Source organism: Hippocampus zosterae, chromosome 8 (assembly GCF_025434085.1).
Source record: "Hippocampus zosterae strain Florida chromosome 8, ASM2543408v3, whole genome shotgun sequence".
Lineage (NCBI taxonomy): Eukaryota > Metazoa > Chordata > Actinopteri > Syngnathiformes > Syngnathidae > Hippocampus > Hippocampus zosterae.
This window is the reverse complement of record NC_067458.1, coordinates 14,725,126-14,750,756: the sequence shown is the minus strand read 5'-3', so window position 1 is coordinate 14,750,756 and position 25,631 is coordinate 14,725,126. Positions and strand designations below refer to the sequence as shown.

Below are 25,631 nucleotides of genomic sequence, written 5' to 3'. Positions count from 1 at the left end.
AGGCTTGCTGCAACACTGCGTAAACAAACACACTCACTCGCACACAAGCAGTGATGACATTTGGAAGTTGATCCAACACGAAGGCGGATTTTGGTTTTGTTTTTTTTCCTTTTCCTGTATTTGTAGAACATTTACTCGAAATCATTTGAAAGGTATTTATTTAGTGGTGACAAAAAGCAAAATGACAAAAGCAAAGTGTTTAGTATTTTCGAATCATCCCATTGATTATGGTGTTTTATAAATCAGGGTTTTGACATTCTGACCTGAGGGCGGCCGAGTCCATCATACTGGCGTATTAATATGATCGTAAAACCGAAAGGTTACAACCTTTAACGTCAGCCTATTGCCGCACTAAATGGCCCTTTAACGTACATTACTTAACACCCGGTTCGGCTACAGAATCATGATTGTGGATGACTTATCTGCGTAAATTAGATCTTGTCACAGTGACAAGAGGAAAGAACTGTGTTTTTAATGTGAGGATGTGCTCCCGAAACTCCCTTGACTGTGAAAATAACCACGGCTACGAAAACGATTAACTCTTATCGCCAACTACAGTACCTAGTGATTTCGAATTACCTCTTGCAAACATTTGTAGTCGTTGGCCAAACGTTGCTTATTTTGGAAGCCGGCTTGCATTATAATGCCAGATTCATTTTGCTGCCAATAACTGATTAATTTCCTGTTTGAAAGATTACTCAGTGACTTGGAACTTGTTCACTTAGGCGGCTTAAGTGTGATTATTTCATGTGAAGCAAATGTATTACGGATTTTTTTTTTCTCTCTTATTTTGGATTTAATCAGAGTTGACGATTGCTGTCGTCAGCATATGCAGTGCAGATGCAATCCGGTTGACTGTACATTCCTTTGATAAAAGTGGGTAAAGAGGCAAAACTACAGTGTTAAAAGAAAAAAAAAAGTCTGACATGAGTTTTCTGCATGTATCAAAGACCACGGAGAGGACATCAGTGGATTTCATATTTAGATTGGCCAACTGTTACTAAAAGAGGAGACTTATTCCAAAACATTCACACAGGTTTGGACAGGAAGCCTAAAATGTATTGGGTAAAGTCCTCCTGTTGTCCCTTTGTGGCTCGGAAAATCTGACATGCGTTTAGCAAGTGGCAGGCCAAGATGAGTCTTTCGTGGGAAGAGAAGCAATTTTTGCTCGTGCAGAGACATTAGTGGGGTGTGGTGAAGGAGGACAGATGGAAGAGGGAATTAAAAGGACAGCGCTTTGTATTTGTGTTCAAATAAGAGAAGGTTGCCCCGAGGATATCTCCATCATGTGGCTCAATAATTAAAAACGTTACCTGGATGCAAGCATTTATACCCTTGTTCGCTGCGTTGTGTGTTGGTCTAAATTTTTTTGCTTGTTTAATTTAAAAAAAGAAAGACAACACACTCCGGGCTTTTAGTTCATTTAAGTACATTTCAACCTCCTATAATGGCTTTTTTTTTTTCAACATGAATCGTGTCCAAGTGTGCATGAGAGTGAGCGACTTTTCTCTCTATGATTCCCCCAAAAGAACGTTGCATTAAGAGTCAATCTTACTCCCTCGGGCAGACGCAATAGGGGCTTCCTTTGACAGTGTGTGATTTTGCATGCTCATACGCACATTATCCAAGAGAAGAAGGATTATAGAAAGTGGATGGCTCGATGGTGGCAATATTTACTGGAACACTTTCACATTCTCGTCATATGAAGTTTGGAACACATCTTCATGTTCAATGCAATCAAACATGCTTAAACTTTAATGCCGTCGATCCTCACTCTCCGCGTTTTTTGGGTCGAAGAGCACAAACAAGTGAGGCCCCAAATTCACAACAGCAGTCACGGAAGTAGCCAATAAAAGTCGTTTCCGCACAAGGAGTTGGTCAACAGCGGTTCTGGCTAACAGTCGGGAATCGGAAGGAAAATAGGAAGTAGAAACCAACCAAAAGGATGACATTAAACGTGACTTAACAAAAGCAACTGTCATCCATATGGCTACTGGCAATTATCTCCGACCGGCGTGACAGTAGAACACATGTTAATGTTGGGCAAAAGTTCCCGAGAAACCACAATTGTGTTGACTGCTTTCAACGCTTGCCTGCTTTTTTCCTCTTGCGACTATTCTTTTGTTGAGAGAAATACAAAACGTTTCATGTTTGCTCTCGCCCTTTAGTTTTACTACGGTGTTAGATAGATGAAAGACAAATCAAGTGAAGCAGTGCAGTTGAAAAAAAAAAAAGAGCATGTTGGTGTGTGACGCATCTGGTTCTGCCAGACCTGCATCCACTCTTCCAGATTTTTCGACCAGACACCGCTGCCCAAGTCACCGGGTTCAACCGGACAGATAAACACTGGCCCTTTAAGAGCTGCCTGCTGTCTGCCTGTGTGTCTGTGTTTTTCACTCCAACGGGCCAAAACGTTCTCTCTTTCTACGCTGCAACTAGAGCGTTACTTCTGAAGGAGCTGAATATATGATTTTCCGTGTGGAAGAGGGGGCAAAAAAAGGCACAAAAATACAAGCGAGATTTGCCTCCTCCCGTTGTTTAGTAGACATCATTGCAGAGTGTTTCCCAATTCGATAATAAGTCATAAAGCGGAAGCACTTATATAGGGTATATATATTCAGTGATGGGCGGCCCGGTAGTCCAGTGGTTAGCACGTCGGCTTCACAGTGCAGAGGTACCAGGTTAAATTCCAGCTCCGGCCTCCCTGTGTGGAGTTTGCATGTTCTCCCCGGGCCTGCGTGGGTTTTCTCCGGGTACTCCGGTTTCCTCCCACGTTCCAAAAACATGCATGGCAGGCGGATTGATCACTCTAAATAGTCCCTAGGTGTGAGTGAGGGTGTGCATGGTTGTTCGCCTCTGTGTGCCCTGCGATTGGCTGGCTACCAATTTGGGGTGTTCCCCGCCTACTGCCCGAAGACAGCTGGGATAGGCTCCTGCACCCCGCGACCCTCGTGAGGATGAAGCGGTTCGGAAGATGAATGAATGAATATTCAGTGATGGATTTTTCCTTTATTTAAGGATGAATATTCAGGAAACTGTAATGGGCCGTTTGACCCAGTCAGCTGTGACGGAAAAAATCCACAACTGCATTCCATCGTGAGCCCCAGGTAGCAAGGGGAGTCGAACGGTCGAAGAATTTTGTGTTCTACCGTCTCTTGGGTGTGCTTCCCAGGCAGAGGGCCTCATAATAACATTTGCTTAAACGTACCGGTAATATAAAATGGCAATTCATGCATGTGGCGTCTTACAGCCCCCCCCCCCCACTCCCCCCAAGCATTCTTTGTTCGCCATAACCAGCAAACAAAGAAGCTGCTTTGGAAGTGTTGTTAACATTCATCACAACAGTGGGCACCACTGGAGATGTCAGTACGGTGAGAGAAGCAAAACTCTACAATACTGCACGGCTTCTTGCTTGAGATCTGAGGCAGACCTTCAGAGGTAAGGCTGTCAAGGCTTCAGTCAGAATTAAAAAGCAGGATTATGTTTCTTTTGAGAGGCCTCATTTGTGTATGAAACGTTATCCTCCATGCGGTTGTGCGAGCGTGCGTGCGTGTGTGTGCGTGCGTGTGCCCGGGCCGCTCGCTGGACGAGGTTCGCTTTTGTGAATGGGTTTCCTGAAAGGCGGCACTATGAAGTCCTCCGTTCCGAGCGCATGCGAGCATATGTGATTACGTGCAGGAGCGCACGTCTGCAGTGTGAGAAGGCCGCTCACGTATTCTGGGGACTGGAGCTGGTGTCTCACTTTTTGTTGTGTCTGCAGCCGTACGTGATGATGTATGCGCAGAGGATGAGGAGCCTTGCGCCTGTATCCGGCATTGTGCAAATAAAACAAAGGCTTGTTTGACTTGAGAGGTTAAGGCAAGGGTGACCCAACATTTGTGGTTAAGGGCCACAATTGCTTATTTGTTTTCAAATGGACAACATGGGACAGGTCATTCACAAATGTGATGAAAAAAATACAGTTTTCAGAATAAATTTATATTTATAATAAATTTAAATTTAAGAAATGAAATATTTATTTGACAAACCATTTTTTAGGTCAATTGTTAATAATTCAGTCAACCAATTACTCAATTCATTGCAGGAAATGCAGGAAATGTAGATATTGTTGTTTTGGCATTTTTTAAAATTTACAATAAATCATTTAGCCAATCAATAAATGACATACGCAAAGAAAGAAAATACAAAATGAATACCGCTAAATACTAATTCTGGTGAGCATTCACTAAATGACCAAATTTTAGGGGGGTAACAACTCAATGAATGCATCAACTCAACTCATCTTTATTGATAAAGTAATCTGGACAAAAACACAAAAAAAACAACCAGAGCAGAAACAAACTGTTTTGTATTAATACAACTCTGAATGCTCGATGGAATGGATAAAGAACAGAGCAGGCCAGATATGGCCTCTTGGCCATACTTTTAATTTGTGGCAGACACTGGGATCAATTAAAATCACTTGCAAAATGTCATCACTTTGAAAGCATTAATTTAAATGGAAAATATTTATTGTATAGTTGCACAATTAGAATATATAGACAGATGGTGCCCCCTTCTTGGGAAATACCACTACGACTGTACCACTACATATTATTTAAGACTCATTCACACATCATTGCTGACCCATGATTTGCAAATTGGGGTATTGCTGTAACTCGGCTCCTTCACACAGTGGTATTAAGATGCGTCACGATGTCAGAGTTTCATTTGTCACCCCTTTGCGGAATACCTTTTCATGCAGGTGTCGACATTACAGCTAAGGTACTTTAAATAAAGGCAAAAAATAGGTAGGTTGACTATGTGTCTCCCCCCCCCCCCCCACTCATTGCTGCATATACAGAACAGCGACACGGTGAAAAGGCGGAAAAAGGCCTCTCTTACAGGCAGTGTAAAAGGGGCTTTTAATTTGTTGGAACACTCTAGGCCTTGTTGTGTTGGAAGTGCTGTGTCATGCCCGCTCGCGAAACGACGCACACCAGCACAACACAACACATTCCTGCTGCATTGAGCTCTGTCATCTCCCATTCCATGGCCAATCGGTCTGCGCACTTGAGCATTTGTGGTTTTTTGTTTTTGCTTTCCGTGTTCAAATACAGCCACTTGTTTGTCTACTTCAGGCGCGACATACATACACACACATACAGTATACATATAATTAAATTAATATTAACACTAATCCAGTCATCTTGAAAGTCATTTGACTCCTTTTCCAAAAAGCTGCAGTACAGTGCAGCTTGGCAAGAGTATGCAAATTGATTAGTTTTAAAAATCTAAAGTTGTGAATGGATCGCAAAATAGAGTGGAACTTCAGATGGCAGAATATTGTTGGTCAACGTCCGATTGGTTAACATTTCAACACAATTTTACGATCGGAAGTTTAAAAAAAACCAAAACAGTCAAGCTGTTGTTTAGAGCTACACTTGCGCAATTTGTTTTCGTCATTGCGTCAATATTTTTTTTTTAACCTGAAACATTCTGGTTGAATCCCGAATTGTATGTTTTTTGGCCTGCTTTTGTTGGGCAAACTGCCACACTGAGGTGCTACGCTGCTCTCAGTTGATTAGGTATTGTAAAAAGTAGAGGAAGAGCACAATCAAAGCCTTTTCCTGAACAAAGCAACTTCTTGTCCTAAACCACACACACACACACACACACACACACACACACACACACCAGAAAAGAACAAAGCCCCCGACTGTTGAACTTGGTTACAATGCCACCATGTCCCGCTATCACGGTAAAGCTCACATTGGCATCCCAAATTCCCAAACGTTTGGAATTGGGCTTCCTTTTGACCTCCAGCATTGCCTCCGTTGCAGTCGTGTCTCAGCTTTGAAATGTAATCGAGTGCAGTAATCCCTTTTTGAATAAATGCATAAAACGTCCTTGTTTGTCTGTATTGATCCGTTTTGATCGGTATCATGTCAGCAAGTGCCGCCCTCACCGCTCTCATTAGGATGCTGATGTTTTTATTGATGGTCCTCTCGCTCCATGCAGGTTGACGTGCTCGCCGTGCGCAGGTCTCTGTCCCAAGCTTTGCGTGGGGAATAAAACCATTGACTCGGTCACCTCGGCCCAGGCGTTGAGAGGTTGCACCGTTCTCCACGGCAACATGATCATCAAGATTCGAGGCGGGAGTGAGTACGCTTGCACAACTCCTGCTGGGCCTCCTTGAGACGCTCAGATTTTTGTCTTCGTCTCTGCCTTCTCTCGCTCAGTCACCGTCTTAACTGTGCATTTCTTGCTCTTCATCATTTTTCACCCCAGTAGCTAACTCCGCTGTCTTTTTTTTTTTACCCTACAGATAACATAGCTGCTGAGCTGGAGGCTAGTTTGGGTCAGATTGAGGAGATCACAGGCTACCTGACGGTTCGCAGAGCCTACGCCCTCGTGTCCCTCTCATTCCTCCGTAAACTGCGCATCATCAGGGGGGAGCATCTTGAGGGAGAGTGAGTCTTCTTCCCCTTTTCCTTCTTCCTCTCCCTCTCTCGTGGTGTCTGACAAAAGCATCTCTCCATCTCTTTCAGCATCTATTCCTTCTATGCACTGGACAACCAGAATCTGCGTGAGCTGTGGGACTGGTCCAAGCACAACCTGACCATCCAGCGTGGCCGCACCTTCTTCCACTATAACTCTAAACTGTGCATGTCTGAAATCAGCAAAATGGAGCGGGTGACGGGCACCATCAAGCGCAACCAAAAGAATGACATTGCCGGGCGCACCAACGGAGACCAAGCCTCCTGTAAGTTGATGTGATCGCTGTGAGCGTAACTTAGTTAATAGAGTCCCGACTCACACCTCAGGTTTGTTGTTTGTTTCGCGTTTAAACAGCGAGTACCGAATCAACTCTCACGAGTTACAAATTTTTAGAGAAAAAGACATCAGTGGGGGGGAAAAAAATCAAATTTTGTTATATTGAAATGGTCAAATGAAACGATAAATGGAGTGCACCTATGGTGTAAAAAAAAAAAAAGCACTATACGTCTTGTCCAAAGTGCTTTTCCATGCTTCATATTCACTTTTTGAAAACATTGGCATATATGTGCTACAGCAGCCGTGTCATTCTCTGGGAAGGTTTTCCTTTTTAGTTGAAAATAACTTACTTTCACCTCTGAGGATCCCTCGCTGTGCACTGGCCAAAGGAAGAACCCAGGATGTTGTTTTGGACAAATTTTAAATCCATCTATTGGAGTTACCACCAATTTGTGCACTGCCCTGGCAAATACTTTGCGTAGAGATTTCGTAGAACTGCGAAAAGTCAAAACTCTTTGCAGTTCTACGAAATCTCCATTGTCATGACTGTAGAAAACGTTTTTTGGGGGGGCTTATCGCCTTTATGTGGTTTGACACTAAACTTAATGTTCTTCAATGAGACACTTTCTGGGTGGTTTGTTTTTTTTTCCAGTGTGATTTTGACGATAGAGCCCCCACATGATTACCATTGTATTTTACAGTGTTATTTCCATTGTTTTTGTGGTGAAGGATCGAGTGCGCCAATGTTTGCAGATGTAGCGCATGTGCCTCTAGCTTCTAAGCCATCTGGATTTGGACACACATTAGAGAAACCTCTCCTGTTTTTAATTTGTTTATTTATTCATGTAATTTTTTTTCCTGGGGATGGAGGGGGGTTGAAAGATACATGCTGATCATCTGCTTTATTTCCCAGGTGAAACCAAGCTGCTGAAATTCACATTCATCAAGGCGGCGTCAAACAAGATTTTAGTGAAGTGGGAGCCTTTTTGGCCGTTAGATTTCAGAGACTTGCTGGGGTTCATGGTTCTCTACAAAGAAGCGTAAGCATCTGACTCAAACTTGTCTTGCTTTTGGACAGGTGTTTCTTGAGCATGAATTCTGCCATTGCTCTGAAATGTATGGATGGATGTTTTATAGCATATCACAGCTGACTTCCCTCTTCTTCCTCGTGTCTTCTAAGGCCGTACAAGAACGTGACCGAGTTTGATGGGCAGGATGCGTGCGGTTCAAACAGTTGGGTGATCGCCGACGTTGACCCACCGGCACGTGTTACCGACAACAAGGAGCAGAATGAACCGGGCCATTTGATCCGACCCCTGAAGCCGTGGACTCAGTACGCCATCATGGTCAAAACCCAGCTGTCCGCGTCTGACGAGAATCAGGTTCACGGGGCCAAGAGTGAGATCATCTATGTCCGCACCGATGCTTCCAGTGAGTTCCACTGCTTGAGAGCCACATCCACATTGGAGTTGACGTGTTAACTCATTGTAGACCTTTATTTGAGACCAGAGGGATTAACTCATTCACTCCCAAAGACGTTTTTCAACGTCTTTTCAGACTTGGTCCAGAATTGGCTGGTACTGAATGAGTTAAGAAGTAAAAATCTAAATATGAACTTTTGACCATCTTTGCCTTCCAGGTATCTTGTAGTTTCTTAAACACCGTTTGCATGTCGTGCTTCCTCACCCAAAAACATTTTGTGTGTCTTGAGGTACAGTAAAAATCCTTACTCATAAATGATTAGTCAATGTTGACCTGAATTGTTTACGCAACAGTGTTGAAATGGTGCTCGTAGCAGCATGTTTTCTTGCTACATTTTAATAGTGAATGTGTGTCTTGGCCTGACCGCTGATCAGTCAAACAGAGTGAAACACTTGGCAGGAACGCCATGATCGTCATTTGCCCACACATGCACACAAACGTGAAAACAAAGGACTGACTCATTCAAATCATTTCTTCAATGGGGGACAAAGACTCGTTAGGTTACTTTCGTACAGCAATAACAGGGGGGTGGGGGTGGGGGAATCAATGATGACTGATGGAGCCAGACGTTTCTAGAATGTTCTGCCCTAACGTTTGTCTACCTCAATCCTCCTCAGAGCCCTCAGTGCCTCTTGATCCCATCTCTTCCTCCAACTCCTCCTCTCAAATCATCCTCAAGTGGAAGCCCCCCACCAATCCCAACGGCAACATCACCCACTACCGGGTTGTCTGCCGCAAGCAACCCGAGGACAGTGACCTCTACAAGTTTGACTACTGCCTGCAAGGTTGCTATCCGACCACGTGGGCTGTTTTCGCACGAATCAGTTTGTCAAGCTCGCAAACATATTTGGCCCTTCCACAGGAATGAAGCTGCCATCGCGGACCCCGACCCACCTGGATAGCGATGACGAGCAGAAGTGGAACCACACAGACGAGCCGAACATTGGGGGCAAGTGTTGCGCCTGTCCCAAGACGGACGTTCAGCTCAAGAAGGAGCAGGAGGAGATTGAGTACCGCAAGACCTTTGAGAACTACCTGCACAATGAAGTCTTTGAGAGCAGGTACATGGAAGAAACGGCGGCGATTTAGTTTTCTTGTCACGATGACCGAAGTCAAAGTGCTAACGCAGCAAATAAGTTGCTGTTTTTTTAAAAAATGGATTTTAACATGCAGAGCAGATAGCGGTTCTATTAATACTTTCTCGGTGGTACGGCAGACTATCAGAGGCCCTCCAAGCAGCCAGACATGATCACCCGTCTTTTGTTCGTCTTTGCCTACTGGAGCAGCGTGCCAAGTCTCCCTTGTCCTTCAATGTTTGTGTGTGTCATTTATGTGGACTTGTTTTTGTTCCGGGCAGCACAGTGGGTGGGCACATGGTGGGAGGTGCCGATTTTGGAAGCTCCAACGCATCTAACCCATCCACTTGAAACACGCTCTGTTGCGGCTTCCCGACAGGGCGTGATTTGATTCACGCCAGTCAGGCGCGCAGTCATGCAGACGGTCATTCGGACACGCACACTTTGAACGTCACACACACCTCAGCAGGACTTCAAGCCCATGCTGTAATAGGTCAGTGTCATGCAAGCCGGTGCACGAAGACCTCTAGTGTTCCTCTTTTCCATCACGCAAGGGGATCTAGGACATGTCCTCCCACCTGAGCAGCTTTTAACTCAACCCTGAAGCTGTGAACTCTTAGTACAATATAGTCAATGATGCTTTCATAGAAGTGAAGATGTCCGTCCGAGAGAGTTGGTACACGACTGCGAAAAGGTCTCGGTCAATGGGTTCAGTGGTGCATTTACGTTTCAGGAAGTGGACGTTGGCTCATGACCACCATCTAGTGGAGGTACGGAGAAGTTGTTCTGTTAAAGCAGTGGATAGATGTCATGGAGTCAGACCGGCCCGTGAGGGAAAAATCCAGCTTCAATTGCAATTACATGCCTACACGTTTGAATCCACGCCCATCAACAATCTGATTGAATGAACATCTATTAGGGGGGGTCTTGTCTGCCCATTGCAATATTCCCTTGACCTTTTTGTCACTCGTTCATCTAGAGCCTCAAACCGTTTTCCTCTCTCTTTTTTCAAATTTGCTAAATGCTCCATGTGTTCTTTTTCCAGACCTTCGCGTCGGCGACGTTCAGTGGGAGTGGCCAACGCCACCGAAATGCCTTTCCTTCTTCCTACAGTCCCCAGCGTTCATAACGGTTCTACCAAAGCCACGCCCAAAGAGGAGGATGAGGAGGGAGCTAAGGTCTTTTTCACCGCATAGGCTCTTTATCAAATTATTGGCTTCAGTGACATGATCATTTGACTGACGTGATCATTCCAGTTTGGCTTGGAAAGCAATATGACGTCGTATAAATGGTCATCCTTGAATTCCTTTTTTCTTTTCCCCTGCACAGGTTGAACTAAAAGTCTTCTCAAAAGAATCAACTGTCATCTCCAACCTGCAACACTTTACCAGTTATAAGATTGAGATTATGGCCTGCAACCATCCCACAGACCTCAAGCGCTGCAGCATGGCGACTTATATCAGTGCTCGGACTATGCCGGAAGGTGAATCCGCATTGCACCTTTGTTTAAATACACACGTGCCGTTTGACAGGCATGCACACCGTCTTGAGAAATGATCAACACCTTAGCCACCCCCCTGCCCCCCAAAAGCATGCAAGGAAGATAATCTCAACATTGTCTATTTTCTTCTTCATGGTCTGATGTGTACAGAGAAAGCAGATGACATCCCAAGCCAGGTGACCCATGAGTTAATGAACGGCGAGCCTGCATCCGTGTTCATTAAGTGGAAGGCACCCGTCTCTCCAAATGGTCTCATCATCCTCTATGAGGTCTTCTACAGGAAAGTTGGTGAGACTGAGGTCAGTACCACCAGGAGGTCTAGGAACTACACTCTTGCCTTACCTTGCCATGCTATATGTAGTCGGACAGTCGGAACTAGAAAATCCTCCATGGAGAGGCAGTGGGGGGGGGGGGGGGGTCGCTGCGACCTCTGCTGTGTATGTTTGCATATACAGTATTTATCTGTGAGTTGTTTGTGTGACATAAATGTGTGGATTCAACTTGCATTGCTATTCATGGTACCACTGCCTGAGTTGAGGAGCCAGTAGCTGCACTGTTTCCATAGTGACAGAAGCAGGAAGGAAGACTAGAATACAGGCACAGGGATGGACAGGCACGTCCACTGCACTGCACTGCACTGCACTGTGGACGCATCCTGTAGCTGACACAACCTATTATTCTACTGAAATGGTTAGCAGGCGTGTCCAAACTATGGCCCGGGGGCATTTGCGGCCCACCATCCATTTTTCAGCGGATGACGAACACTAAAAATGACATTTGACATGGGCCACAAGGTTAGTTAAATAGTGAAGGGGCGCAGAGTGAGAAGAGGGGGAGTACTGTAGAAGCTTTCACTGTATTCAGAGATACAGATAAACCATTAATGATTCAAAGAATAACACAATTTATCTTCACAACACTGTCGTGAATAAAGATAATTCAATTTTAGAGGCGAAAATTGTTTCTTTCCCTTTGTGCTCTAGGACTGATTTAGGAAGACATCACATTAATGATCATCAAGTAACTGAAAAATGGTCACCTTACCATAGTTTCTCTTTGTTTATTTTGGTTCTGAATGTGGAAATCGGATTCGCCTGCTGTTAAGTCCTGTGAGACTTGGAAATATCATCAATTATTTTCCTTAACACCTTTAACAGAAAGTTGGTCAAATGAACTAGACAATACCAAAAAAAACTACACACACAGTATATATATAAAATTCCCTTCTTGATTGACTTTAGCATGTTTCAAAAAGTTGACGAACTTTAAAGTGTCCCTTTCGTCCTTCCATTTTTCTGTACGCGTCCCTCAAACGAAAAAGTTTGAACAGCCCCTGATGTATGGCATGGTTGACCTTTCAATTACGGTAAACTGTTTTTTTTTTTGTTTTGTTTTTTAACACAATGGTGGCATGTGAAAAGTGAACAGATTAACAATGGAAATACATGTGTTGGAACGATAAAACCTTACAACACATCCGTACGTATTTGGATTCTTGACTATTTTAATGTTGGGGGGCGGGGCACCAGGTCCACACAGCTTGTGTTTCTCGGCCTGCGTACCTCAAGTCTGGCGGCACCAAGCTGTCGCTCGTACACCCCGGGAACTACAGCGTGAGGATCCGCGCCACCTCCTTGGCAGGAAACGGCTCTTTCACAGAAACCACCTACTTCGTCATGCCCAACAGTAAGGCCAGAGAACACTCAATCACACTCCTTCATGCTGTTATTGATTATATATACCATGTCAAGGTTTAATATTATGATGTCACATTTGCTTTTTGCTGGAAATTGGATGAAATTTAAGGGCTAAATTATTTCAGTGTGCTCAATGTATGCAACTATTTTACTGCATCACAAGCTCAGTCTGCAAATGCGCACACTCTTGGGGCATTGTTTCCCAGTCTTTTTCTCTCATGTCACCACAAAGTTTTTTGACATACCATGATTACGCAACGCATTTATTTCTCAGGTACCGTCTTGTTTTTAACTCATATTAAACATGGGAAAAAAATATTGCCCTAAAACTATTAACAAAAAAAAGTGAAATAAAAAATAAATGTTATAAATAATTCTTAGAATATTTACCCCCCCAAAAAAACAAAAAAACTAGAGCTCCTTCCGGTAAATCCCCTTTAAACAAACATTTAACATGAAGGATTTTCTTTTGGTTTTTCTTTCTTGTCATCAGTCATCTGAGCTAAAATGAGACACCTCGGCTGACACTCGGCTGTTGTGAGTTTGCTACGGCTGCGCCACAAGTTAATTTCAGGGCAATCGCGTTGTAGCACGCACATACCATTTTATTGACCGGCTTGTGAAATGTCTAATAATATTTACTTCCCATCTTGGAAATAAATTGGTTAAGTGTTTCCATGTACCACCTGCCATTTGCTTACATACTCGTGGTTGGGAAACCTTGCTCGACGGTCCTCAAGTGGACTCTCGCAACATACAGCACACATGTGGACATGATACATTACATTGACCTAACATTGTTACATTTAAAATTGTACATTTTGTTAGCTCGGCTTTTAACTGTTACCTGACCAAAGACTTGGATGTGACTTGCAGAGGATCCCGGTATAGTTGGCGTTGTCATTGGCCCAGTCATCTGCTTCATCCTGCTGTTGATCGTGGGGGGTGCCGTCTTTGTGGTCTTCAAGAAAAAGTACGTACGATCTTAGCATCCACATGTCTTAGCTTTAAGACCAAGGGACCTTCTGTTCATTCGGGCAGTGTTTTCCCAACATTTTTGGAGCCAAAGCACATATTTTAAATGAAAAGAAATCTCACAAAAAATCTGATGTGGATCGGTTACAGGCAGACAGAGGGCCCAACTGGACCTCTCATTGCCTCCTCAAACCCAGAGTATCTCAGTGCCAATGACGGTAAGAAGCATCATGACAACCTTTTGGGAGCGGGGGGGAGCTAGAACTCTTCGGCTGATGATTTGACTGTTGATCTCAACGCCACCATTTTGTGTAGTTTATGTTCCTGACGAATGGGAAGTGCCACGGGAAAAGATCACGGTGCTCGGGGAACTGGGCCAGGGCTCCTTCGGCATGGTGTACGAAGGAATCGCCAAGGACATTGTCAAAGGTGACCCGGACACCCGCGTGGCCGTCAAGACGGTCAACGAATCGGCCAGCCTGCGAGAGAGGATCGAGTTCCTCAACGAGGCCTCCGTCATGAAGGCCTTCAGCTGTCACCATGTGGTAATTGACAACACTTACAGTCACTTCGACCAGCATAAGCACTCCGACGACCGGCTTTGTCATGTTGACGCTACCATCCTGACTCGCAGTTTGACTCCCAAAACAAACATTCCGACTTGGAATTGCACTTTTACTGCCTTTCCATATGCCCCAATGTTCTTTTCTATCTTTACTCCTGCTGGCTCAGTTCCGAGATTCACCATAGAAGGGCGGCGATATTCATGCGTTTCCAAGATGGGATTTTGATCATTTGTATTTTTACAGGTACGCCTCTTAGGTGTTGTGTCCAAGGGTCAACCCACCCTTGTGGTGATGGAGCTAATGACGCACGGTGACCTAAAGAGTTACCTGCGAAGCCTGAGGCCAGACTCCGAGGTATGCGCTGCTTGCAAATGCATGCCCAATATGAATATTCCACCACATATTCATCTTTTTAAAAAAATGTTTTTTAGAACAACCCAACCGGCCGTCCTCCACCTACCCTGAAGGAGATGATCCAGATGGCTGCGGAAATCGCAGATGGCATGGCCTACCTCAACGCCAAGAAGTTTGTGCACAGAGACCTGGCAGCCAGAAACTGCATGGTAGCAGAGGACTTCACTGTCAAGATTGGAGGTACCAACACACGTGTTTTTTTTTCTTCGTTTTTTGAATTATCTTTCTCTATGCTGATTTGCACACCACATAATACAATCAAGCATAAAATTTCCCCTATTTTATGTGTATGTGAATTTGAAATTTGAAAACAACAATCTTCAGTATCAGTTATTTTTCTCATAAAGTCAACGTTCAAAAAGAAAAAAGTTCATTTTAGCTAACCTCATTACTTGTCACTGATTATTTTGTTGAACACCATTCAACAGAATGTGTTGAGGTCCTTCACGATAAGCTACATTGTGGTCTTCTTTGTAACTTAAAGGATATCTTAACTTAATAACAAGTTTTGTATTGCATTTGTAGTTTGCAGTGTTGTTTGTCATGCTTTGTATGATAAAGACAGATTTTTACATTATTTCATATATCTAAATAAGAGAACAAAACTTCTCTCTGATTTCCTCCCTCCTCCGTTCCCTTCGTCTAAGACTTTGGTATGACACGAGACATCTATGAGACTGACTACTACCGTAAAGGAGGGAAGGGCCTGCTTCCTGTCAGGTGGATGGCTCCGGAGTCTCTGAAGGACGGAGTCTTCACTGCCCACTCTGACTGCTGGTAGGCGACGAGTCTGACCCCCCCCCCCCCTCCCACAAGCACCTGACAGCTGCAAATGTTTCTGTCATCAAGACATTCTGAGATGTGTTTTTTTACTCTCTCTCATAGGTCGTTCGGCGTCGTGCTTTGGGAGATCAGCACACTAGCAGAGCAGCCTTACCAGGGCCTGTCCAATGAGCAGGTTCTCAAATTTGTCATGGACGGAGGATACCTGGACCGCCCGGACAACTGTCCCGAGAGGATGTGAGTTATTGAAAGACACTCAAGATAACAAGTGTTTGTGAGTTTTGCATGTGTTTTAACTAGCGCTGCAACAATCAAACGACTTAAATCATTTGATGACCAAAAATGATTGAGGCAAGGATTATTTTTTTCCCCCCACACAAATCATTGTTTCACACAAAAAAAAATATACATAATGACAATTAGTTGCATGCAAGGTAGAGAGTGACCAAAGTTTGGGATCTTTTCACACAAAACAAGGAATATATAGATAAAAAGTGCAACGTGTGTCATAACAGTATGTCTACAAATGCCAACACAGTGTTACATGTCAATATTAGCAAAATGAATTTAGCTTGTTAGAATGTATTGCAATGCTGGTCAAGAATAGACACAGCTGCATTTTCAGTCACTTGATTGACAACGCTAAGAAAACAAACACGCTGACTCACCAGGGCAGCTCCGTCTCTAAAAAACCTACACACTCTCTCACATACTACAGTGGAACATGAGGATGGCGGCCTCGAGCAGACGAGACGTGCACCTAACATGCACATTATTGTCGAATTATTAAAAATAATTTTTTATATGATTAATCAATGGGATAATCCATAGATATTTTTAATTATAAAACTATAGTAAACCGCCTTCAATTGCTAGTTACATTCCAAACCATTTCCACAATAAGTGAAGTCCGCAAAAGAGAAATAACCTCCTTAAATACTCTCTAGGCATGTTTTTATAGCATTCGCGGCATTTCATTTTTAAAGGTGTTCAAGCACACTTTTAAAACACTAAAAATGCAAAAATAATGTACCGTGGACCGATCCCTCAATGTATTTACAGTAAACAAGAGAACAAACTTATCATCTGATAATCCATCTACATCCCTAGACGTACATTCTAAAATTAACCTATAGCTGTTGATTTCTGTCGGCATAAAAAGCAGGATTACAGCTTTACCCTCTCAAGTTAATAAGTGTGCCGCCATCCAGTGGTCAACAGTGGAAATACACGCGATACAAGTAGAAAAAAAAATCAGCAAAAAAGAGGGACCGCCAACCTGGAACCCGCGATGGTGGCTGGTTCATTGTATTTAATAGCCGCAGCCCTTGTTGAATGAACTTGGGTAAATATGTCAGACACGTGTCTGGGGTACTGACGGTTTTCCTCATCTATTTAGGGATGTTTGGGTCATGTGATTCCGCTTCCTAATTTGCGAGTTTCCTGTTTCGAACATGCAGGCACAACTTAATGCAGATGTGCTGGCAGTACAATCCCAAAATGCGGCCGATGTTCCACGAGATCATCGAAATGCTGCGGGACGACCTGCACCCGTCTTTCCAGGAGGTCTCCTTCTTCTACAGCGAGGAGAACAAGGTCCCCGAGACCGAGGAGTTTGACTTGGACCTGGACAACATGGAGAGCATCCCCCTGGACCCGTCCTCTTACTCTCAGAGAGAGGAGAGCTTAAACAGAGACGGCGGGCCCTCTGTGGCCCTGAGGGGGAACTATGAGGAGCACGTCCCCTATACACACATGAACGGTGGCAAGAAAAACGGACGAATCTTATCGTTGCCCAGACCCAGCCCTTCCTAACGTTTCCTGTTGTCCGGAAAGAACTTGTTGAACTGGCCCAACCTCAACCTTCCTTCTCTTCTCCAGCAGCCCTCTCGGAATCCTTCAGAATCCTCCCAATGTGTTTTTTTTCTTTTATCCTTGGAGAAGACCTTCTCAACATACACACACAGATCTCAGGATTTTTACTTTTTCTTCCTCATGACTGCCAAACACAGGCTAGCAAGGGATGCAAACAGCACATGGGTCTTTCTGCTATCATCCTTTTGGTTTCTTGTTCTCCCCACGTTTCCAAGGACGCATTTTGTTGGAAACGGTTGAGGGAAACACACACACACGTACACACAAAAAAACCAACTGTGAACACGAGGAACCTTAGACAACCACAAGGCTGCTTCTTATGCTCGACCTCTTAAAAAACGTGGCTCTCCCTTCTTCTCCAGACTCAGTCTTTTTACTCAGATAGTGGCCTTTGGATATGTGGCCTATACATGAAGAGAAGTGTCTCTCTCTGCGCTCGTGTTTGTTCCCGACGATTACATTTCAGTTTGGAAACGGTGAGATGAGTTGATCATAGAACAAACGTCTAATCCTAGAGGAACGTTGGGTCTTTTGCTTTTGTTTTGCTTGTTTTGTTTGTTTGTTTTCCTTCTTCCTTCTGGTTCTGCAGAATTCCAAAATGACACACATATTCATCGGGTGAATAGTTTTAATTTATTTGCTTTTATCATTGTTTTCTCTCTTTTCTGTGTCCTCACTTATATAGCTGAAGGATATTTAAACAGTTAAGAGTTGGACAAAGGAGTTCCTCAGACTGACCAATAGCTGCTGCTTTGATATATTTTACTAGATATAGAAATATATGAATTTATATAATATATAGTATATATGGAATATTGGTATGAAGGTACCAACATTTTATATATATAATATATGATATTGATGTTTTTTGTACATAGTTCATATTTGTAATATTTTTCATCCAAAGCTTTGTTAGTATCTAGATTTTTATTTTTTGCCAATGTTTTTCCTTGAAATGTTTTTATTTTTATAGCCCCAGATATCCCACTAATCCGCCATTAGTGCTCTCTCCTCTCGTATTGTGACCACCTGGACGGGAAATAACTTCAACCCACTGAATCATTTCTCCTTTTGTTCTTCTTGTTGTTATTAAGCCCCCGTCGGACCCTCTGTCTGTATGAAGAGGAGACTTTTTTTTAAGGCGATAACTAAAACCATCAGAAAAAAGCTTTAGGAAAAAAAAAGGACGGAAGAGGTCACGTGACGATTGATCACATTTTGCTCCGAGGGTGGCCCAATGAATGTACTTCTTTTTTTTTTTTTTTTTTATGATGGCAACACTAGTTCCTGTATTAGTTGGAAGGTTCCGAGTATCCTCAAGTTGGGTTGGCCTGTGTGATCTTTATGTCCACTTTGGCAAAATTTGTCAGAATCTACAAAACTGGCCTAATCTCCAGTGAGAAGAAAAGTGCGACTTTCTCCTTTGTCTCCTTGTTAGGTTTGCCTCTGCATGTTTCTCCTACTTTCCATGCTTCCCCCAACCCTGCTTTGTTCCACTCCCACCTTCCACGCAATGGCTACAAAGTTCCAGCAGGTGGAGGAGACAGACGATCTTTTTGAGTTGAGGGCATGTGAGCGCGCCAATTATTATATTTGTATCCTCCAAGGATACATTTCATTGTTTGTTTGTTGTTTTTTTTTTCCAGTTTGTGTTTTTGCGATTGCAACAGCACTTGAGATCTAAATGCTGGCTAAAAATTGGATCTCCGTTTTTTTGTTCACTGAATGAAGCTGTAATTGAGCAACTTCCCCACTATGCCCCAATATCCACAAGGAGCACTTAAGAAAATCCCAAAGATATCCCGTAGTATGCATTGTGGTTGTCTACGGCTTCCTTTTCAACTGCACGGGCTCCCGACTGATGCTTCTCGAGCGCCGGTAGTGTGAATCACCGCTGCTTGCTCACTGGTTGAGGATTTTGGAGGGTTTGATGATACATGTCAGTGTTAACATCCGCTTACCCCGTTGCAGTGCCTTAGCAATGGACGCTGCGCGATTGTACTCCACCCTTTCCATTTTGCAGCAGCGTGCCCTCCGTCGTCTTTGGGGAAAAAAGGGAGGAAGTGAAAAGGGACACTCCTTCCGCTTGGTCTGACTGAGGTTATTTTGCTTATTTGTTGCAGTAGAAATCCAAACGGGGCCGAGTAGAGCCGGACAGTGGAATTGCGTTGCGGGTCCACTCGGGTCTGACTTTGTGGGATTTAGTTGCCGCAATTTACTCCTATTCTTTCTCCTGCTTGCTGCCTCTGCTCAACACTCAACCTTGCTTCGTTTTATCACAACATCATTTTAAAGGAGCATTATCGCTCTTAATGAATTCACCCATATCAGTCAATGAGTGTGCAACCCGACAATTACGGCCACCAATCGGGTCCTGTAGCGTTCAGAAGCTTGTCAGAATCTTTCAGAAGCCCTTCTGCTTTATACCAGTGCCTTCTCCAAAGTAGGAGTTGCAAAGCATTAGTGGGGTCGTGCGAGGAGGTAGAGCTTTGATAAATCTTGGGCTCTTGTAAATGATATGTGATGTAGTTCAGTTAAAAAGGATTTGATGCATGATAGAAACATGGTGGACTTGAGCTGCGTCACGCTAACGGTGTTTCCTAACCTTTATTGAGACAAATTAACATTAGAAAAGGCTCACCAAACGTAAATGTGACTCAAGTATATCCTGTATCCCGAAAAGATTATAATTCTGGTTCGGTTGACTCAAAAATGGACTGACTCAGTGTGGGCCTGTACACACAAAGCTATTCTGTCGTATGAATGGCAACAGGGGGATTCACGGGTTGCGGATATCTCACCTGTGCCATCTAGTGGAAGAACATTGAATTGTTCTGCCTGTCACTGTACATCGCTGGCATAGAGCAGAAGCACGATAGATCATCGCTAATTAAAACCAAAAAAAAAAAACATTTTCAGACCAGTAAAGTGAAATTGGGTGAGTGGCATGACACAAGGGTTGGGAATCACTGCAGCAACATTTGATATAGTACATAACACAGAACCGTTTGGCTTTACAAGAACTTTCAAGTCACTGTGAACGCAAGCGGCTCCGAGTTTCGTAGTATGTCGTATGAAAGGTGAACAGAACTCTTGGACACCTCTTGTGGCATATGCAATTCCTCATCAAGATGGTGCCCGAACTTGTAGATATTTATTTTGTTACGATCATGAGCAAAGCGGTTAGCAACCATTTGGAGCATTAAAAAAAAAAAAAGAATTGAAAAAATTGGTGGGTGTGTGAGGGTGAAGCGATCCGGGAGTCCCGTTTGTTGTCGTTGAGGAATGCCTGCGCGTTGTTTAACGTCGTTGTCGTCGTCGTTGTCGTCCTTGTTGTCTCTCGTCTTGGCCGAAGTCTACCTGAGTGCACGCAGAGGCGAGCGTGACATGCAATCTTTTCAAACATCGCTCACATGAGTGGCCTCCTTCTACCTTACACACATTTTGATGAATTTTCCATTAAATGGTTGATGACATTCCCCCATTTTTGTTTTTAAGCTAATGTTGCACTGGAGCTCCCTCAAAATATACTTTTCCCAAGTAAGCCTAATCGCGTGTGCTCATTGACACTAAATGGACCAAAGTATTGGGACATTAAAACAGCGGAAATGAAATCATTTCAAGGTAGTCCCTGCCCTTTTGCGACAAAAACAGGATTTTGTGTTTAGTCTGAGGGAATATTTTGTTTTTGGACCATTGTGAGACCATACGAAATTCTTTCACTCAACCATGAACCTTGCTTACTCCATTGGTGCAGAAGAAAAGGGGGGTGCGGGGGCATCTCAGTAGCTTGTCCCAAGACTTTCGTTCATCGGGTGTCAATGCCTCTGGTTTTCTTGTCCTTTGTGTTCCAAGTCTTCTACTGTGAATATCAAGAGAATAACAAGAACGATGTGCGGATTGGGTGTGTAGGGGTGATCGGGACAGGCTGGGTTGAAAGAAGAAGAGGAGGAGGAAAAGCAGGCAAGCCAACCGCCCCCCCCCCCCCCCCCCCCCCCAAACAAACATTCTCCCATTTGGGTTGGACAAAGCAAGACTGGGACAATCCTGTGTGCCATACAAACTCAAACCAGATGTAGAAAATCTCGATTGTAACCTTTTTTTGTAGTCTCAGGGAGGCGGCCTGATACTCGGAGGAGGATGAAGAGATACACCTTAGCTACCTTTTATATCAGTCGTGACTGAACAGAAAGTTCTCAGCATCCTTGCCGAAAAGGACGCGCAAAGCCCACCCTCCTCATCGAATATTCTCTTTTCACCAGGTTGACATCCTGTCTGTTTTTGGAGACAATCAGGAAAACCCTGCGCTCTTTCTGACGTCAAGCGGCTTGGACTGGCCCCTAGTGGCTGGATGGGAGAATTGCAAAGCAAACCCACCTACAATAGTGCCTTGCTTTGAACCCACAGAACCCCTTTGGGCACACCTCCAAATATGAAACGAAGCCCAATGAAATCTGCTCTTTTATGAAATCTGTGCTACTCAAATTGTTTATTGAGATCAAATATCCTTTGGGATTAGTATGACCGATTTGTACCAAAAAAGAAACAAATAGAACTTTTTTTTCTGCTCTAAGCTTGCTCCATGTATGGAAAGAGAAAATGATGTATACCAGCCGATAGCTTCTTTAAGATATACAAACACTCGTAGAAAATATGTATGTCAGCACACGCAATGTAGGGATTCCCATTGTTGCAGACCTACATCCCAACATTCAGAAAAATAAGCTCATTCAGTCGCTCTTAACTGTAAATAGCAGTGGATCCCCTCCTCTTTTGCCCGGAAACATGAAAGCACTTGATTTAGGGAAGTTTGCTTTGTTCATGACCTGACCTTAAAAAAAAAAAAAATCTTGCTCATATCTATTGGGTTGCAAAGTCGTCGGCAATTGACGTTACTTGGCAAGTTTAGCAAGCCCGTTGTTTGGAAATATTCACTCAGAAGTTTTTTCTGCGAGAATTTATGGGAATTAGGGAGTGTGATTTTATTTTCAAGCTGTTTCCAAAGCATGCTTTTATATAATACTTTGAAACTGTAATAATTTGTGTAATATTTTTGTGTCACTATTGATTTATTGGCTGGTAAAAACTATCATAGATTAAATGTACATAAATTATTAATGTATTTTCAAACCTCTTAATTTAAAATCAGATTAGTAGCAATTCAAATACGGTGTTGCCTCGCTGCTTTGCAGATTGGTTATTGTAGATTCACTCTATTGGGGATTTTGATTTGTGACCATAACTTAATGCTTTGCCGTTTTACCTCACTATTTTGGCACATTTTCTTGCTGTTTTCTTCTTTCTACGTCGGACTAGTCAAAAATGTATTTTGTTCGGGGGTTGGGGGGATGAATTTGTTTGAACAAAAATCGAGACCATGAAAAAAATCTGCTTGACCCCTAAAGGGTATTTATATAAGGATGAGAATCACTTACTGGGAGGGGCTTGGAACGTATCACCTGCAAAAAGTGAGGGAACGTGTATACACACAAACACATATGTTAGGGTTGTGTGTTTCTCCAACAAACGTAAGTCAACACATATCCTCGATACATGAGGTCTGATTTGATTCACCGGGATTCAAATTCTCCATCGTATGGCTCAGTTTGTGAGGGTATGATGCACTGAGTTTCTTGTCATTTGGCCTAAGAATGAACTTGTCAGTACTATAGATGCAACATTTCTTTCAAAGATGGATGTCTCCAATAAAAGATGATTTAATGCTGTACGTATTTTTGACACATTTTGAAGTGGAACGATTATGGTTCAATCTGATGCGCTCGAATCTTCAATCAAAACCGTGGATATGCTTTATCTGAAACAAAAAAAAATATACAACTATACCCGATACATTTTGCCATGTTTGGAGCCATATGGCCACAGTGTATACATGCCAGAGTTGTGCAATCAAAAATGTGTTTTCCCTCATTTGATTTCCCTTCAAGGACAAGCCAGGCAAGATGATGCATCCTGTAAATTTCTCTGTGTTCCCACTAATTCCCATTCAAAGTGTCCAAATTTTGTCATGTGTGGGTTGAGAACAAAGCATTTGTATGTATCATTATGATTGTTGTTTGAAAGAGGAAAAAAAAGTATTACATTTTAGAGAAACGTCGATATATATGTGTATGTATATACACATATTAGCTAAAATAGGGAGGGCAAACAATGACTTCTTTTTCTTACTGTAAACTTTTACTACTATTGTACATTAGGAATTAGTTGTTCGAGTGGATATTAATTCAGTTTCGTTGTTTTCTAAATCAAGAGAATATTTTCTGTTGTCAATGACGACGCAGCCCACTACACAGGAGAAGAGCCTGTGGAAACATACACGTACCGTACACACTTTGTGCCACCACTTCCCGAGCCCCCCACCTGCCTTCTCTCAACCCAATGCATGTTCCCAATGCGAGCCCAAGTGCATCACTGAGGCGTGTTTAGTTTGGGTCGGTTTTCCCCCCCAATGCGAGCCCAAACGCATCACTGAGGCGTGTTTAGTTTGGGTCGTTTTTTGGGCGGGGGCTAAATAATGTGTAAACTGGACGAGACCACTTCACAAAATTTGGAAAGGGAGGAAGACGAGTGATGAAATAAGCTATGAAGATGGTTCAACCACCTTTTTTTTTTCAACCCTTTCCCCCAAGTTGTAAAATCAGATTGCGATGGCTTCTTACAGCGATGAATGAATTATTTTCGGGGAATAAAAAGTACTTGCTGATGATTTTTATTCAGATTTGTCGCATTTGTTATGGACAGATGGGTGTCTGTCCAGTGGTCTGCTCCAGTTTTACACAGCAACACAGCAGTACTTTAGTTTGAAAGTGTTGTCTCCTCGGTGCACATACGTATTGTCACTTGTAGTGGCCACCGTGTTGTGTCGTTGTTGTGCAGGTTACCTCTTTGTTGTTCATCTGTTCATGCTGATGTGTTCGTTTTGGGGATATGTTGCGTACACATTCCTGTTGTGAGTCTGCAGCAGTCAGCGTGTGTGTGTGTGTGTGTGTGTGCGTGTGCGTGTGCGTGTGCGTGTGCGTGTGTGTGTGTGTGTGTGTGTGTGTGTGTGTGTAGTCCAAACCCAGAGAGATCGCTTCCTCCCTCACACTGGATCCAAATGTGCCATTATCATTATGCATCACATTTATCAACACACACACACACACACAGAATTACATGATGCATATTGTACAGGATCAAAAGACAAAAAATGTGCCATGACTAAATGAAACGCTTGACAATTTATTTTTTCTATGTTTTCAAAAGGAGAGCCAAGTAGTGACATGTACAGAAAATGTTGCAATGATATGAAAATACAAATCTTGCTGTGTGTAAATTATTCATCAATTAACTGTTTATATTAAAATTATTAATAAAATTATTGGAGAATGTCTTTTCTCTCACTTCTTAGCGGGGGCAGTGATGTGAAGTGTATACATTTTTGTAGGGTTTTTGTTGAGGTTATTTACATTTGAATTTTATTTCACGCAGTTGTCATGTACTCATGTTCATCCTCAGTTTATTGAATAGATTCTCAGAAATGCGTTTTGAGCAAGTCAGCATGTGTCGTTATGTCTATAATACACACACACATATACTGTATATATGTGTGTGTGTATATATATATATAATATATATATATATACTGTATATACAATCACCTTGATAACAGAAATACTATTTTAATATATTTCATTTTTCATCATACTTTTTCAATGCATGCATAAAACAATCCAGTCTTGAACAACAAAGGGCTTGAACAAACACAAAAATAACCACGAAACTGCTTAAGTATAAGAACAAATTTTTAGCATAAAAAAAATAATAAACTCACTCAAAATTGTAGTAATATTTATTCTGGTACTGTGTTTGTCCTGCATTTAATTCCTAATCTGCAGAAAAGGAAGAAAAAATCATTAGGCCTACTCACGTTGAATAGGCTAGGATAAGACCCCAAGTAGAGCTAAGATCAGTCCTAAAAAAATTGAGCCTGACCCGAACCGGCCTGAGCCCGATCACTTAGCTAGATTTGCAGGCCCGAGCCCGAAGCAAACCCGACATTTCATATTTTATTTGTGAGGACTCAGGAGGAGGAGGGGTGATTTCTGATAACAAAGCCTGTCTTTTGTAACGAAATCTAAGTTAAACAAGACTGTATAAACATTTACATATTTTATATTTCTGTTTCTGAAGAGGTTACGTTAACCGACAATTTTCCATCATTGACGCATTTTTTTTTAAGAGTGGACGGGGAAAATTTCAGGCCGGCGGTCATTTTGACGAGTTGAAAATTGGGCTGTAAACCACCCCAGCAGTACGTCCTTAAGAATCTAGGGCGGCACTTTAAGAGAGAGTAGCAGAGAGACAAGACGAACAATGACGGGTGGATACTCGACAGAGACTGGAAGGAGTTATTTGAATTGTCTTTGCAAGTGTTTTTAGAACAGTACATGTTGTGATGAGGCGACTTCTGTTTTTTTTTTTTTCGAACCACGGTCTTTCGTGGCCA

General features: G+C 42.9%; 1 protein-coding gene across 2 annotated transcripts in view; it reads left to right on the top strand.

Moving 5' to 3' along the window:
• insrb (insulin receptor b) overlaps positions 1–24,515 on the top strand; it is a 69,925-nt gene extending 45,410 nt beyond the window's left edge. The window contains exons 5-24 of one of the 2 annotated variants that reach the window (XR_007963712.1): positions 6,001–6,140; positions 6,308–6,452; positions 6,531–6,745; positions 7,670–7,796; positions 7,937–8,187; positions 8,856–9,023; positions 9,101–9,299; positions 10,360–10,492; positions 10,644–10,797; positions 10,966–11,114; positions 12,345–12,501; positions 13,389–13,485; positions 13,638–13,705; positions 13,803–14,032; positions 14,297–14,407; positions 14,485–14,647; positions 15,115–15,244; positions 15,353–15,487; positions 16,711–24,150; positions 24,197–24,515. Coding sequence is in view for 1 of the 2 variants with exons in the window: in XM_052073973.1 (XP_051929933.1) it covers positions 6,001–6,140; positions 6,308–6,452; positions 6,531–6,745; positions 7,670–7,796; positions 7,937–8,187; positions 8,856–9,023; positions 9,101–9,299; positions 10,360–10,492; positions 10,644–10,797; positions 10,966–11,114; positions 12,345–12,501; positions 13,389–13,485; positions 13,638–13,705; positions 13,803–14,032; positions 14,297–14,407; positions 14,485–14,647; positions 15,115–15,244; positions 15,353–15,487; positions 16,711–17,065 (3,127 nt within the window). In the remaining variant the exon portion in view is untranslated. Of the gene's footprint in view, positions 1–6,000; positions 6,141–6,307; positions 6,453–6,530; positions 6,746–7,669; positions 7,797–7,936; positions 8,188–8,855; positions 9,024–9,100; positions 9,300–10,359; positions 10,493–10,643; positions 10,798–10,965; positions 11,115–12,344; positions 12,502–13,388; positions 13,486–13,637; positions 13,706–13,802; positions 14,033–14,296; positions 14,408–14,484; positions 14,648–15,114; positions 15,245–15,352; positions 15,488–16,710 lie in introns of both variants that reach the window. The other variant, XM_052073973.1, reaches the window with a different exon arrangement.
• Positions 24,516–25,631: the final 1,116 nt, after the last annotated feature.